Source organism: Mya arenaria, chromosome 2 (assembly GCF_026914265.1).
Source record: "Mya arenaria isolate MELC-2E11 chromosome 2, ASM2691426v1".
In the NCBI taxonomy this organism is placed as follows: Eukaryota; Metazoa; Mollusca; class Bivalvia; order Myida; family Myidae; genus Mya; species Mya arenaria.
In genome coordinates this window covers 33,393,538-33,410,932 of record NC_069123.1, presented here as the reverse complement: position 1 = coordinate 33,410,932, position 17,395 = coordinate 33,393,538, and the positions used below count along the sequence as shown (strand labels likewise).

At 34.7% G+C, this 17,395-nt stretch overlaps 1 protein-coding gene across 2 annotated transcripts; it reads right to left on the bottom strand.

Moving 5' to 3' along the window:
* Positions 1-4,010: 4,010 nt before the first annotated feature.
* On the bottom strand, positions 4,011-16,709 carry LOC128223525 (uncharacterized). 2 transcript variants are annotated; one of them, XM_052932806.1, is made up of 5 exons: positions 16,636-16,709; positions 11,885-12,011; positions 10,759-10,896; positions 9,281-10,256; positions 4,011-8,776 (listed from the first exon to the last, which is right to left on the bottom strand). In XM_052932806.1, exons 2-5 carry the CDS (start codon positions 11,916-11,918, stop codon positions 8,578-8,580), a joined length of 1,347 nt encoding a protein of 448 aa, XP_052788766.1. In that variant the 5' UTR covers positions 11,919-12,011; positions 16,636-16,709; the 3' UTR covers positions 4,011-8,577. The 2 variants fall into 2 exon arrangements, with proteins under 2 accessions (XP_052788766.1, XP_052788771.1); XM_052932811.1 differs by lacking the exon at positions 16,636-16,709 and adding an exon at positions 13,951-14,124.
* Between the last annotated feature and the right edge of the window lie 686 nt (positions 16,710-17,395).

Here is a 17,395-nt window from a genome sequence, read left to right as displayed (position 1 = left end):
GTAAACCATCCAAATACATCCGAGGTTGTTTTCAATAAAATGGCCGAGGAGTTCCGAATGTGACTTTCGGTCCAGCAAACTCCGGGTAAAATCCCCGCACTGCGGGGACGAACTGATGGTTAAACCCCGGCCAAATGCCCCCGCACCCCAGAGACTCTATATAAGGCCCAATCTCCGCTAAATTTGGCGCTGTGACAAAACCACCGCGGTCACCCGGCCCTGCGGGGGCACCTGAAAAGTAAAAACACGGCCCTTTTCCCCGGCTATCCCCGGTATACCCCCGGACCTGGGGGTCCGTGGTTACAATTGACTGGTGCATCATGTCATTATCTCCATTTCGTAAATTTTTCGTGCCGAAGATTTTCATAGATTTTGGTCGGCAGTTCTTTTTTTGGACACTGATGCCATGTAGCTTACAATTCGGTGACTGTTCACTTACCATTTTATCGAGTACTACCATGGGATTTTTCTACCAGTCACCTTTCTTTAATATCTGCTTTAACCAATGGCTTTATTATTTTGTGGGCCATGTTATTTCGTTCACGACTATTATGTTGCAACGGCTGATAGGCTGCACTATTACCAACGTGAACCGTCCATTTTAATAAGCACAAAATTAAATGCATGTTTTTGAAATTTGTCACTTTCGGTAACCTGATCGTTTATCTAAAAAAAGTATTTTCCGTTTACCTCGTAATTATTTTCCACAAAATTACGTCATGTATAGCCATCGACACGCCTGTCATCACTCTTATTGGGATTTTCATTATTGTCAATTAGGTATATTCTACTTGACTGTTGCTTGTACGGTGTTTCATAATAAGGTTATACTATGCTCTCAGGAATGTTTTGCATGAGAATAACAGCCGCTTCACTTGGTGTTATCGTTTTATCAGTTGTTGACCATAAAGGAAAATCCTCCACACTACCACCACATACAAAGGTCAATTCATCAATACTTAAATAATATTTGCCTTTGATATAAACTTCTTCTTCCACACGATCCCTTGTGTAGCAAGTCTTTGGAGTTATACTATTTTTGTATGAGCGCAGACTATGGGTAACCATGGATACTTTGAATATCTGGATTGAAACCGTCGTTGCTGCTTACGGACTGGAACTCATGTATTGAAATTATGTACTGATGGTAGGTTTCAGGCTGACGATAACAATCGCAGACACAAGAACGCTTCCCCTGTCGACAACCGACCTGATGACGCTCGCCTAGACTCTACCCCTACCGACGACCGACCTAATGACGCTCGCCTAGACTCTACCGCAATCGACGACCGACCTGATGACGCTCGCCTAGACTCTATCCCAACTCACGACCGACCTGATGACGCTCGCCTAGACTCTACCCCAACCGACGACCGACCAGATGACGCTCGCCTAGACTCCACTCCAACCGACGACCGACCTGATGACGCTCGCCTAGACTCTACCCCTACCGACGACCGACAAGATGACGCTCGCCTAGACTCTACCCCAACCGACGACCGACAAGATGACGCTAACCTAGACTCTACCTCAACCGACGACCGACCTGATGACGCTCGCCTAGACTCTACCCCAACCGACAATCGACCTGATGACACTAGCATAGACTCCACTCCAACCGACGACCAACCAGATGACGCTCTCCTAGACTCTACATCAACCGACGACCGACCAGATGAAGCTAGCATAGACTCCACCCCAACCAATAACCGACCTGATGACGATCGCCTAGACTCTATCCCAACCGACGGCCGACCTGATGACGCTCGCTTAGACTCTACCCCAATCGACGACCGACCTGATGACGCTCGCTTAGACTCTACCCCCAATCGACGACCGACCTGATGACGCTCGCCTAGACGCTTCCCCAATTGACGATCGACCAGATGATGCTCGCTTAGACTCTACCCCAATCGACGACCGACCTGATGACGCTCGCATCGACGCTTGCCCAATCGACGACCGACCAGATTACGTTCGCCCAGATGCTTCCCCATACGACGACCGATCCCATGACACTATTGACCATCCAATAGCAACGCGGGCTGGTTAGACGTCGCAGGTTCAGGGCGCACGACAGGCTCAGGAGATTTCGTGAGTGCAGGTGAAATGCTCAAAACATACGTAGGCTCCAGGAATCCGTGCGTCCAGGTGTCGCATGTTAAAGGCTAATAGGAGGTGCAAGTGAGTCTACCCGTTGAAAATTAGGGCGCCGAAGATTAAGCACGAACGTCAGTCTCGGTGTTTGATGCCATCCTCTCGAGTCACTCCGTATATACAGATGGACACCGTCTCTACTGAGCAGATGACGTACTGCACCTGTATATTTATAGCATACCATACTTAGCAGTTCATGTAACATTGCAGGTATATGAATAGCAATATGTGTATTATTGTCTCAGTGTTCAGGACGTTACTTTTAGGGATAGAGCATTTTTTGTGGGCACTAGCTCATTTCTAAAAAACAATTACCATGCTAAGTCTATGGTCTTAATCTGGAAGTTGGTGAAAGTGATCGTCTAGAAATATGTCCTAAAATATGAAGATTTCAGTTGAGTATACAAATCCATTTGAATTAGCAAACAACTTCTCTTAGACTTGATCGAGATAATCGTTGAACAAGATCTATCACCACAGTCAACCACAGTCAACCAATAATGGGCAATCTCCTTTACAGTGACCTTTTCATAATGCAATACACATAGACGGCATAGTCAAATTAAAATTGTCCTAGCAACTTTACAAACCTAAAACAGGACCCCCCCCCCCTGATTATTGTATAAATACTGACCAATTAATAAACACTTTGTATAACATTGACCAATCGGAAAACCAGATATTTGAATGTCATAGGTGTAATTATAGACAATTACATGCAAATACATTGAGTCGGTGATAAAAGTTAACACATCAGTCTTGTATCATTTTTATTAAGAATCTTTGCATCACCTGTATACAAGTGCATGCATAAACATGTACCGATTAACGTATAAAATATTGCACATTGAGTCGTTCCCTCACTGGGGAAGCGTACCATGTACCTGGCACTAACAAACTTCTAAAATTATCTACATGACATACATTCACACAAAAAATATGTGATAAGTTTGGCAAACAAGATCTTCGTAAAAGTGACATAAATTGTTTACATACTAAATTATTGACATAATTATGTTCTCACAAAATAATACAGACCTAGCCGGCAGTAGCCAATTGTATAAGATATATAATGGAAAAGTTATCTACACGTTATATTTTGCTTAGTTTGCACATAAAATCAATTTGATTGGTCAACAGTTATTATTGGATAAATATTGATCAATAAATGAACATTTGGATAAATTTAACGAAACCATGGAATTAACCAGTTTTATACAAAATATGCAGTATTAAAGATACATAAATTGTCTTTTTTTTCTTGGAAAAAAATATATTCTAAAGTATGTTCATTTACACTGCACATGTATTTGCAGTTATTTATTTCTTCTTTATATATAATTTGTTTCTGAAAATTCATCCAAAAAATAACATGCAAACAATATCTCTTTAAAATTAAAACACATTTCAAAAAGATGTTACCCAGTTACTGTAATAACTGATAAAATACCAACTATACACGTCGTCGTATCCGATATATATAAAAAGCTACGAATTCAAAGTCTCCTTTTCAGACAAGTTAATGGTAAAAATCTGCTCACAAATAGACATCAGCGGCCAATTGTATAAAACATTGACAAGGAATTGTTTGGCAAGAAGTTATCATCAGAGGTGCATTCAGGATTTGAGGGGTATAACCTTTTAACTGGCCCCCCTTTCTTTAAACAGGTATATTTGTATTAATGTGTTTGCAGGCGTGTTTGGGGGTACTCCCCAACAAAACATTTGACAATTTCTAGTGCAAAATGCTGCATTTTGGGCATATTTTATCACATTTTTCTGACATTGAAATAAAAAGTTAACTTGGAAAATTTAAGGAGGGGTGGGGGGGGGGGGGGGGTGGGGGGGGGGGCTCCCCTGGGTTTGCTAGTGATTATTGGATAAATATTGTCCAATCAATAAACACTTTGAATAACTTTGACCAATCAAAATACTTTACCATTTTTATACAATAAGCTGCAGAATACTAATGGTTGACAAGGGTAATATGCCAAACAAACAAAAGAAACTCAAAATATTGAATAAACTCAAAATATTGAATAACATAAGATATAAGTATTCCTATTTATTATTTTGTATAATTTTTGAGCTTTATAAGCAGATTTATAGTGAAAAACATAAAACGCTCATAAACAAAATTGTCAATGCCTGAGTTCTGAGACGGGATGCTTCATACAGTTTTTAACTATGATGAAGACATACCCTTCTTTAACACACTTTTATATTGATATAAACAACAAACTGAACCAGAACCAATACTATGCAAATAACCATCACAAACAACAACACGAGTTTAAATACATGTACATCATTGGCTCACAAGGTATACTTACTGTTAACGCAACACAGGAACATTGGGATATTTATTTGACAAAATTGAGTTAAAATAATTGTATTGACAAATGTTTGAGGTTTTGGTGAGACTCGAACCTACGACACATCATTGTTTACAGTTCACGGGCTGGAGCATAAATAGCTCTGCTTTGATCTTGAAAAGTTTGCTTAAAGGGGCTGTACTCCGTATGATGAAGTAGCAAAAAAAAAAAGAAAATTGTCGAAAACTGACATAAACTTGGTATCAATGTGTTCATTGCATTGGAACTTACTAACTGAAGTACCACATAGTTTACAATTAATTTATTTTTTTCGTATTTTTCCATTAAAAAAGATTTCTATGTATGTCTACCTAGTAGAATTCATTCCTTATGTGTGATTGGCTAGTCAATGTTATCACGTGATATTACCAAGTTAGGTATATAGCTTAAACATTCCTACTATTTAGGGTAAGCCTTCGTAGCATAGTGGATACAACACTGGACTGAAATTTAAGCCCCGGTTCGAACCCGGTCTCCCGACATTATTTTTTCTTCATTTTAGTCTTTTTTTACAATTATGATATCAAAGAATAAAACATTTTATTAAATAATTGTCCTTAGATTAGTTACAGAAAAACAAAAGTTTTGGTGCCAATCTGGAGTACAGTCTCTTTAAATGATTAATCCTTAAAGAAATGAAAACAAGATTTTGATTAATCCTTAAAGAAGGGAAAACAAGATTTTGACAATCTCCTATGGAACAGCATGAGGCATGATGAAGAGCAGAACATTTTCAAATATTGCGAGTAAAAACGTTAGAATATTCTTCATTTTTTTGGCTGAATATCATTGAATACCAAATTTACCTTCATTTCATTCTGCATTTTTTTCTGTTTATTCTATTGCTATACTGAATATTCTTTTCTTAATGGCATATTGAAACACTATTCAAACTTGAGAAAAAAAATGTCTCTTTATAAAAACTGACATTTGTTAAGTATCTGCTATATCATAGTTATCAAAAAAAAGTACAGAGAATTTCATTTCAAGCTATAAATTTTTTTTAAATAGCACAACAGTTATCAGCAGTGTTCAGTGTATATATGGGTTAGATCTCAAAATTTCTTGGATCACTGAATCATGCATGAAATAAACATGTATCAAAATACATTCTGATTTGATTCAAGAATCACTTAATCTTAATAATTAATCAAAGATATAATTAATTTCAATAAACAAGCTATGTGCTGTAACAAAGAGATACACATAATAACAATGAGATTCCCCAGAAATGAAACAGAGAAACTACCCAGTAATCATACATGAATCTTAAATAACATTTGTAATGCAAACACATGTAATTTTGTTCGTAAAATTCATTCCAAGTAATAATATTACAAAGAGTCTTGATATAAAAAATATATATGACAGGCTGGCAAGTTACAATTTCTTTGAATAAAATACATGTAATAACCTATTATATTTATATTCGCCTGGTTCTTTGCTTACATACAAATTGACGATAATATTGTATAATCCACAAGGGATTATGACTTCATTGTTTATTACAATAGTGCGCTCAGATTGGACTAGCGCATCATCATTTAACCAATGATGTACAACATTACAAATATCAGCTTTATTTCTATACAAACGCACAATGTCAGTTACATTTTTTTAAGAACAAATACTGCTCAATTTTAATCATAATGAACAATTATATAAAATGTAAATATAAGTATTAATTGCATTTCTTCTTCCATTTTTGTTGCATGAACTCAGTAGGGCACGCGAGCAAAGGACAAAGGGCAATTCATGAAGTGCCATTTGTCCTTCGCTCATGTGCCCTACTGTATTCATACAGCATAAACACAAGGAAAAATGTGATAAATGCTTAAATAAATCAATAAATCGATGAGAAAATTAAAGAAACAAAATAATACATGTTTTGCTAAAGAGCATGTTTAAACAGCACAATATCGAGGTCAACAGAATATATCACAGTCATTCTAAACCTTCTTGATTTGAGCAATGATCAGTGATCAAGCTAATATGATAACAATATAGCAAAGTTTAACTATTTAAATAACAATACAACAATTTTAATCACAACGTCCGTGTACCTTCAAGTAGGAGATTGGATCTTGGACACTTTCTGAATTTATTTTTAATGATACCTTCCTGTTTAGATATCTGATATCAAAATTAGAACAGTAAACTAAAGCTCTTTGTTGGTGATAAACAAACACAAGAAATGGATATTAAATTACATAGTTTTGTTTTGTTTGGTTTGTAAATTTGTTAAATTACTAGTTTTACAGAAGTAGTTCTCTGTTTTATGAAAATGGCATCTTCTTATATTATTTCGATTCTATTTTTGAATATTACAGACAATCAAAAGCTCACAACTGCCAAATAAAAAATTATGTCCAGCAAAACATGTGGCTTCTTTTTAACCTTATTGATTTTTAACAGGCACTTTATTTATATTTTTTTCAAAAAGAAGCAGACTTTCCGATTATCACTGCTGTCCGAGATCTATTTCACTACTTGTATACATTAATTTCAGTCCACTGATGACAAAAAGTGAATGATGATAACCAATCACTTTCATACATGAATGATTATGCTAATTTTAAAAAGAATGTGCCTTTCGCAAATCTCTCCTTGAAAAATAGTTGAATTAAGGATCATTGGTGTACTCAAATTTCCTAATCATACCTTGATGACCCCAATATCTCTGTACATGTTTTTAGTCCTTTATAACATAAAAAGACAAGCTTACTTGTAATTTATTGTTTTGGTCAAAATTTATGCTTTGTTCATTTAAATGAGTTTTGAGACTTTATTGAGAGGAAATTATCTTTAAGATTAATACAAAAAAAGACGTTTTTGTTTATAATGTCAAGTTAAATCAAGTAATTTGCCAGAATGAAATTAATATGACACTTATTCATAACTGTACATGTATCTTAAGATATTCTGATATATTGGGGCCTGGTATTTAAATAATAAATTTTACTTTCTTTTTAAAAATTATATTATGACAAAACAAATACAAATGCTGCCTGAAAAGAATCCATAAAATCTCCATTCCGAAAAAAACAAACAGTATAATATACATGATATGATTAAGAATGGTAAACATAATTATTTTAATTATTATTTGTGAAACCTATATCCATTACTAGAACATAATACATTTACATAAAAAATAATGTCAATCAAACGACCAATAAATCAACACAATGATTTCTTATGTCTAAAGCAGAGTTTATTAATTAAGCTAGAGACAAAAAGTTACCAGTACAAGTAAGCACTTAATATAATTCTAAAAACAATAAAAATATATGAAGAAAAAAACCTCAGATCAAATAAAAGCAGTTGAATATCAACAAAGGTCAAAACAAAAATCAACCTAAATAATTTAAATACTTTTCTCCAAAAAGCAATAAAACCATTAAAATTCAATGCATATTTGACATGTTCCTTATAATGGACACTGTGATAGGAATTCTACCATGAACATAGTGGTGGCTTAGAGTTGTGGCAGTAAACATAACAACAGGAATATAAATGAGATAAAATATTTCCACTACTTCTGATGGAAGTAATTCAAGCAACAAAACACAGGAGATGTGAGTTCTACTCTCTTGAAGCAATTACTACTCCATCAGATCGAAGATATTCATGAGATAAGAGGTCTACCCTCACCACTCTTGAAGTGACAATCACTCCTTCTAATGGAATGAATTCGTGCACCAAAACACAAGAGAAGAGATTTCTTCCCTCATCACTCTTGAAGGGATAACCACTCCTTCTAATGGAAGGAATTCATGCACCAAAAAACCCAAGAGATGAGAGTTCTACCCTCAACACTCTTGAAGGGATTACCACTCCTTCTAATGGAAGGAATTCATGCACCAAAAACCCAAGAGTTCTACCCTCAACACTCTTGAAGGGATAACCACTCCTTCTAATGGAAGGAATTCATGCACCTAACACAAGAAATGAGAGTTCTACCCTCAACACTCTTGAAGGGATAACCACTCCTTCTAATGGAAGGAATTCACGCACCAAAACACAAGAGATGAGAGTTCAACCCTCAACACTCTTGGAGGAAGTGATGTCGAAGATCTATTACTATGGTAACGAGTATGTCTATAGGACACAAGGGGCCTTTCATGGCTGCCTTACAGCCAGGAATGTTTGATGTCAGGTCTCTTCCATTGTAGAGAACTCTAAACAGGAGCTCACTGCCTGAGCTGGGTCCAGTGTTCTTGCTGAATATTTCAAATACCAACCTGAAAGCATACGGTACATAAAAAATATAATCACCATACAATACAATACCAATCACTCAGTTAACACTCCATGTGAATATGGTGACTGAGATTCAGTTTGCTAACTTAGGCAATATTTTATAAACAAAACATGACCGCTTTAGACAGTGTGTGTATACCACGTGATATTTTTAATTACGTCATATATGCTACGTCGGAAGGCAATATCTTTCTTAAAATAAAGACTAAAATCACAGATAACTTTTCTTTTACTACACCTTATTAATAAAACAAGGGCAATCTATGCCGCTTAGAGAGCCCCGCCTTTATTTGTATACTGTAAGCAGCGTAGACTGCCCTTTGTTTTATTTAAAAAGGTGTAGTTAATGAAAAATTATCTGCGATTTAAGTCTTCATTTCAAGTAAGATGTTGCCTTCCGACGTAGCATATATGACGTAGAAACTCTTTAGTGTCAAACCCTGACATGTGTATCAAACATAGAAACTAATTGTGTATCACTGTACCTTGATGCAAGGGGCTGAAGTGCATCTTCTGTTAGATGGAGACTGGATGCCACATACTGCAGGAAAAACTTATCACCCATGGAAACAAACATAGACTGGTTTCTGGCTGCACCAACTGAATGACTCAATAGACGCTGAAGGAATGGGTATGATTTTAACCTTGAATAGCTTTTAAACATAGGATCAGAGTAAATGTTTTTCTGATGATCAACAGCCGATCTGTAGAAGTCTGAAGTTGAACTCTTTTTCAGTGTTGAACAAAGCTTGGATTGATCACAAGCTAGAGTCATATTGTTACATTTGTATTGCATAAGCAATTGGTATATCTGTAAATTTGATAGCTGCAATTTGATATCTGAATGTATATGTACGTCTGGGAATGAATTCTTGAATGCGTATCTTCCCGATCCTAAAGCTTGGCTAATAAACGGAGACAGTTCTTGTGTTTTAGCACACTGACAAGATGGAAGACTGACTGCTGGCGAATCACAGAAGTTTCTGTGAGATTTGTGAATCTTAATTTTTGAAAACTGCTTTTGAGGTAGCATTCCATGTAAAACTCCGAGAACACTTTGATATGCGTCATGTTTGGCAACACTTTCTACATGTATAGCTGAATAAAGTGGTTGTAATTTCTTGTGGTTCCTGTTGCTCATATAAGCCACTCTGAGGTGGTTACCAATGGTGATAGCTTGATGAAAACCATGCGGAGTGAGGTGGTGGGAAGTGCATTGTTTTGGGAATGTTGGAAAGAAAGACTTGAACTCTGGATGGCTTCGTCCCTTATCTGCGTGCTCAGAGACAGCCATCTGCATTTTAGCCAATGGAAGATGAGCTGATGTGTGGATTGGGTCAAGGTCACAGGTCAATGGTGGTAGATGCAGGTCAGTTGTTCCCATGGTAGCAGAAAGGTCACTCTGTCCTGGTGTCATCAACAAATGAACCTTTCTGAGGCTGAACCCAGGAACAGGGGAACCTGAAAACCGAATGAATTATTTCCATAAAGATTTGTCATTTAGGTCACGATTAATTTGTTTGGCACTTCTTGACCAAAGCACAAAAAACTTGCGACATGGTTTTTGAGGACAAACATGGTAATTAGAAAGAGTTTATGGAGACTGTTCATGGGATTGTGTTTTGGGCCCCTAGGGTTAAGGTCACTGGTACTATAACTAGCTTAAACCATTGTAATAACCCAGTTTTCATTGAAAACCTGGTTAAAAACCCTTAGGCTACCGAAAACCAAAAGTGGTGGGTAGAAAAACACCAAACAAACATTTAATTTATTGTGGCCTCACCTATAATAAAATGGTACTGCATGGCAAACAGTCTTGAAATGTCATACTAATAATTCTCATTTCTGTTTTGATTAAAACTGATTGTTTGGCTTATTATATGACTGCAAATTTCTTTGGATTTTGTGAAGGATTTATCACTTGTACAGAGGTTTGATTTGCCAGGTGTATTAATAAATGTACCTTCTATGCCTTGTAATTTGTGTGCACTGTTGCAGTAGAGCTGGTCAAGGTTGGTCAGCTGTCCATCATTGTCCACCACCATCTGGCCGCCATGGTCAGCCACCATTAACATGTCAACACACATGGTCAATCCTAGACCTAAAATAGAAATAGCAATTAATTGTGCATTTCTATCATTGCTGTCCAAATGATTTACATATGTAAATCAACACTATTACATTTATTTGTTGTTGTTGGATCCATCAGTTTCACTTCTTTTCTCTGTTTTGATAAAAAAATGTAATTATATGCTTGATATTTTATGCAAGAAAAACAGAGTACATTGGTAATCTAATTAATTTTTCGGTAACATAATTTTACAATTTTGTTTTCCAAAAATGATATAAACAACATAAAAATGTTTATTATTAAGCTACTTTCTTGTCTACCGGAATTAAAACTATGCCATTGATGTAAAATATGACAGTAAAATCTGAAGAATTTTAAGATATTTGTGTTGGCAGAAATTTTAAGTAAATATAGCATACCGGGTAAACAATTTTCATTCTGCAATAGTCATTTTCTGCTACTCTTCTAAAACTTTGGATGTATTTGTGCAGCAAGCAATGGAAAAAATGTCTTATTCTTACTGCACAAATACATTCAAAGTATGAGAAGAGTTAAACAATAGCAATTGATACATTAAACACTGCCAACACCTCTGGCACAAGCTTTATAGCGCAGTATTGTATTCAAAAACGAGAGGTTTAAGTTGAAACCCCATAATATCCCGATTTTTCATTTTGAAATATGCAATTTTTCAGCAGGACGATTGTTTATAGAGGAAAAAGGAACTACTTCTGATCCATAATCACACTGGTCCGGCCCAAGATGACTCATAATAACAAAAGTCCTAAATATCATGTTGAAAAATATTTTGACCAAGTTTTTTGAAGATTGGATAAACACTGTTGAATTGATGTTGAATTTATTAAAAAAATAAGAAACTTAGGTCTTAATATTTGACCTTATATTTCGCGAATCTATAACCTGGATAGTCTGACCTAATGTTTAAAAAACAATGTCCTTTGGAAGCACAAACAAAATATTAATCAAAGCAAATACTTAAAAATAAAAACAGACTTACAGATGATTAGCAGGCATGCTAATTGTGTGGCCATATTCCGCTGCAGAATTATCACAGTGTGACGCCCCTGAGGTCATTTTCCTGTATACAGGCAGTTCATCCAGAAAATGGCCTGTCTTTTTACCTACTGTAAAATAAACCATATTTTTTATGTACAAAACCACCATAAAATACACCGTAAAACAATGAATGGTTATAAATGAGCATGAATCAATTATCATGTGTTTGAAGTACATTTTGTAATTATATAAAAGGTATAATGTAGCATTTCATTCAAAAAGTAGTATTTCGGTGCTCTGATCCTCACTGACATTTAATTCATGTATGCCTTTTTTACCAGCAACTCAAAAGATCAAAGAATTACCGGTACTTACAAAAGCTTGTATTAAATCCATTATCAAATTTTTGTTTAAGCTGGCCATCATGTTTTACGTGTGACATGCTAGGCAACTGCAACATTTTATCTCCATCCGCATAAATTGTATTAAATAGCAAAGAAACTAATCTAAATATCTAGAACTGTTTTAATTCAGTCTTATGATGGAAATAATTAATGTTTTGTTTAACCTATTTGGCTTTAAGATTATAATATAGCAGCTTCAGTGTGTGTTTTTCGGAATGATTTTGTGCTGAAAATCGGCCACATTCCCAAGGCTTAAAATTAATGTACACTTTTTTTCTCAAATTTGAAAATTAAAAAAAATCCCAATTTAATGTTTTAATACCAAAAATTTTTTTTTTTAAAGTAAAAAAAGAACTCACAAACTGGTATTGCATGAAGAAGATGTTTTTTTTTTTTTAAAGAAACAAAATATTTTTTATACTTTTATCTGTTTTGTCTAATTTTGAAGCATTTTTGTTCATTCTTTAAGACAGATTGATGACACATTTTTTCCCATTGAAAAAAGACCCCGGCCCCATTGCCTAAATAGGGGATAAAAACACTGGGCTTAAAGCTGCACTCTCACAGATTTACAAATTTTACAACTTTTTTTATTTTTTGTCTTGGAAAGAGCAAATTTTTGCATAAACATCTGCAAACCCTCCGAGTCACCGAGGAAAGTGGTATTTCAGCGTGGAGTGTACTGTATGTATAAGATTGCTGTATTACAACAAAAAAGATCATAGATTTTCATATTTACTAACGGTTTAAGAAAAATGCATAAATCATCAATCTGTGATCTAATTTTTGTCAGCAGTCTTATATAACTGGTTCAATGGATTTTCGCAAAAATTGGCTTGTTCCAAGACAAGAAAATAAGATGTCAAAACATTCAATCTGTGAGAGTGCAGCTTTAAGAAGTCACCTTAACCTGTATTCCTTTTTATTGCAAAGACAGAATAGATTAGATCTAAATAATAGTTTATTCATTGTACATCAAAGAGATATGAGAATCACAAATCTAATACCACATAAAACAAACCATAAATTAGCCTAAAGGCTAAAGCAGCCAACTGTACAACACTGTAGCAAATGAAACGAAATGTTTTTTTGCATAATTGATACAATCATACAATTTTTAGCATGAAAACAAATAAATCAATGAATGGAGTGAAAGTACACAAACACATTTTCTGGAGCTTATGGTTAACATGTTATAACATCCTTTTATAATTAGTATTCGTGTGCTAGTAAATGTATCAAAAAGTCTGCACTATTTCAAGAATTGTATTTTCCAGTATCCAATATAATACCAGTCTTAATCAATTCATATCAGCCTCTCTTATCTGGTTAGCAAATATAAATATTTTGCTAGATTGTAAAGTATCTTTTTTGATTTGTAACTTAGAAGGTCTTCAAATTTATTCAATGTGGGTATAAAACTGATTCATGTATTGATTGGTCAATATCTATCCAATAATAACAATTAACCAACGAAAATCTTCAAATATGCAAACCAATCCAAAGATAACCTGTGGACACTTATCCAAGTCTTGTACATGTACAAATTGCTGCTGATTTATTCTTTGGTACGGTCAAAGCAAGCCAAAATGTTTATTGATTGGTTAATAGTTATCCAATATTTATAACTGACCAATCGAATCCTTTAAATAATCAAACTTACCAAAATGATAACCAGACAAACTTATCAGATTTTTAAACAATTGATTGCTGCTTGCATCAAAAATCAGCCTTCTACCATTATTTATTTCTTTCATATATATCCATGAAATGTTAATGTTCTTGATTCATGAAACATGCACAGCTTCCAAGCAGGATGCACGTCTGTTCTTCTCTTTAATCACGGTTATATATGTGGTATTTCAAAATGACATTTCTTGTTTGACAACAAAACGCATACCACACATGCTACTCAAGACATTTAAGTACACTGCCTAAACCGCCTTAATATATTTAAAACATAGAAACTTCAAGTAAAGCTAGAGATATTTTACTGCTCCAAACAATAACAAAGCCTGTAAAAAAGATAGAAAGATCGTTATTGAAAGGATTTCCGATAACTATTTTGATCCAATTATTAAACTTCCTATTTTTTTTAAATTTGGGCAAAGCATGGCAGCTGGTTCCTCGTTTGTTTTTGCTTTAAAGATTAATTAACTTGTGTTCTTATCTAACTACTGGCCGGAGGTTTATTAAGTTCTGAGTTCATGATAAAGAATTATAATAAATTATTTAAAATGTATATACTTTATCTGAAACATGCTACCTTTGGTAAATACTGAGGACCCCATAAGTCCCCTTCAGTAAAAAGCTAGAATAATAATATTATCAAGAGTATCACCAACAGTGATGGATGCTCCCCATATATCAATATACGCCCATTTTCTATGGAAAGGCAGAAATTGTATTATGAGGTGCTAGTAGAAGGTGAATGGTTGTAGTATAATAATTATTGAATATATACACAAGTTGAAAAAAAATCATCGCATGCAAAGATATAGGAAGGTTTGAGAATTTAAAAAAGTGAACTTCAAGCACTGAAATAAAAAAAAATGTAGCTTTTACATATGGTGGAGTTGGTCGTGGCTTTAGGGGTGTGGCATATCCATGCATCCTGGCAGCCCATGTTTTGGATACAAAAACTTTTTCTATCAGTAATAGTTAGATGACATGAAATAAGATGAAGTAGAATTACTTATTCATCTAACTGACTTAGAATACAACCTCATTAGCTGATTCATTGTTAATGCTAAATCTGACATATGGAATGTTTATGGGATGATCTAGGGGCTTGTGGTCTCAAGGCTAGGCAGAAAATAGCATAAAATGCATGAATGGCTAGAAATTTAGTATACAGTTTTAGGCATGTGTAACATTTGAATATCAAATAACATGGGTTTTTTTCAATTGCAATGCTACTTGCATTCTTTAAGTTATGATTTAAGTGGGTAGAAAAATATATACTGGTTGACGTTACAATTCTGAACAGGGCACAAATCCTGAACACCGGCTAAAACATGCGTTTGTTTACCGTGATCGATTATTCAATGATTAAGATCAATATAGAGGCTTGGCTTGACTACACTTGCGAACTTTCATCTTGTTTTGTCAAGTATTTTTCTAAAAAAATGCCATTTAATGTTTATACCTTAAAGATCAAAATGTAGTACATGTGGGAATGACGTCAGAGGGTGTACTCGCATCTTTAGGTTTTGCAGTTATGTTGACCTACATTCAAGGTATTTATAAATAGAAATCATGCTTTACATTTGAATTGCATGTTTGGAAAAACATCGGAAACAATAAATAACTTTGCAATTAAGTGTTCATTTCATATAGCATACTTATTAATTGTAATTGTATGACCATATATTTGCGTTTTTCAAGTGTTCGGTATTTGTGCCCTCCATAGCATAAATTTAAAGGTGATTTACTGTCCATAAAATGAACGATTTTCGACATAAAATTGATGAGATCGTGAATCTGTACTTTGACAGATGTTGTAACTTTACCCAAAGAAGTTTCATACGTATTTTTAACTTACTTCAACAAAAACTCAACAAGATAATTGTGAAAAACCTCAAAAAGTGTTCGGATTTGTGACCTTAGCCAGTAGATGTTTTTGTACTTCATAGAAATCAATTTTGAAAGTTTTAGCCAATATCTAGAGGGACTAATATACTTCTGATCTACCTTTTACCCCAGTCTAGCTACTTTCACTTTCATGGTGGCAGACTGACAAACAAAATCATTTGACATGGACAGCTAAAAATTTCCTTAATTGCTGATTATGAGGAAAGTTGGCCCATTCACACATTTGAGCCTTAAAAAATTGATAAAACCATCATTTTTGTATTTTATTCCTTTAAAATTTATTTCTGGTTGGCTAAAGTTTTAATTATTTCATTTTTATGTTTAAAATAACATAAATTTTGCATGTGTTTTCCCTTACTTTAAAGTTTAATCTGTATATATGTGTGTGTATAAATGTAAATATTGCTGGTATGGTAACTAGTTGATAATTTTTACATTTAAAAATATGTAATTTTTTTCAACCAGTAACCATACCAGCAATTAAGACATATTTATGCAACAACATTACACCCCATCCCCTTCCCTCTCCCCAAAAAACGTATTAAAGTAAGGAAAAGCACGTGTAAAATGTCTTATTTACATTGGCGTGTGACCCTGACATTCCTTTGACATTTGCCGTCATTGCAAGTTAAGATCTTACTATAGAATCAATGTCGCAGACGAATGAAACACATATACAAACACATCTTGTACAATATAAGATAATTGTTTTAAATTACAGATACAATCAGACGAAATTAAATGAAAGTCTTACATTTTCCAATCTGCTTTCTCTTGATATCACAACACGTGTGTTTAGATCGAGGTCAAATTGTCACGTGATAAATGTCATGTACGCCCGGTCGTGGTTAAATGTAACTAATAATATTGTGTTCATCTCGACGTGTATTACCTGCCCCTGTCAGTATATGATGAATGATATTTAATCCTCGGAATTTTTGCTCCATCAACGTGTCTCCCAGCAGTAGTAGAATATACACCGGGCCGGTTTTTCTTTGTTTTCGGGAGAAAATGTAGATTAGATTGCTTGAACAATGCTGTATGTGACAGGTTGGGACAGGGCATTGGGAGCCCCGCACCCACGGCGCAACACGAAATTGCGTACATGTATGTCTGCCACACAACGTTAATCCGGCAAAAATGAACATGTAGGACTATTGTCCCCACTTTTTATTCCAGTAATAAACAGCAGAGTGATATGGATAGTTTAAATTGTAGTGTACTGATGTTCACAAAGTTCAAGTTGCACACAAAGTAGTATAATAGCGCAGTTCTACAGAAAAAGAGATAATTTCATTCACAAAGTTACAAAAAGTCATTATGTTTTCGAGTAATAAAATTATTCACATAATTAATGTGTGTGTTTCTAATAATAAAAAGAAGAACATGCAAACGAAACAATTGCCCAAGCCAGAGTGATTAATTTATTTCAATTAAATTCAAGGTCAAAATCCCCTGGTGTTCTGAGCAAATTCCCTGGGAAGCCTTCCAGATTAATGGCATACCTGTAATGG

What these genes read in the sequence shown, in the direction of transcription:
- LOC128223525 (XM_052932806.1), bottom strand. Translation starts at nt 11,918, where the DNA reads ATGGCCACACAATTAGCATGCCTGCTAATCATCT. An exon ending in CAAATTACAAGGCATAGAAG is followed by an intron (nt 10,257 to 10,758) that starts GTACATTTATTA and finishes TTCGGTTTTCAG; the next exon opens with GTTCCCCTGTTCCTGGGTTC. An exon ending in CTTCAGCCCCTTGCATCAAG is followed by an intron (nt 8,777 to 9,280) that starts GTACAGTGATAC and finishes GTATGCTTTCAG; the next exon opens with GTTGGTATTTGAAATATTCA.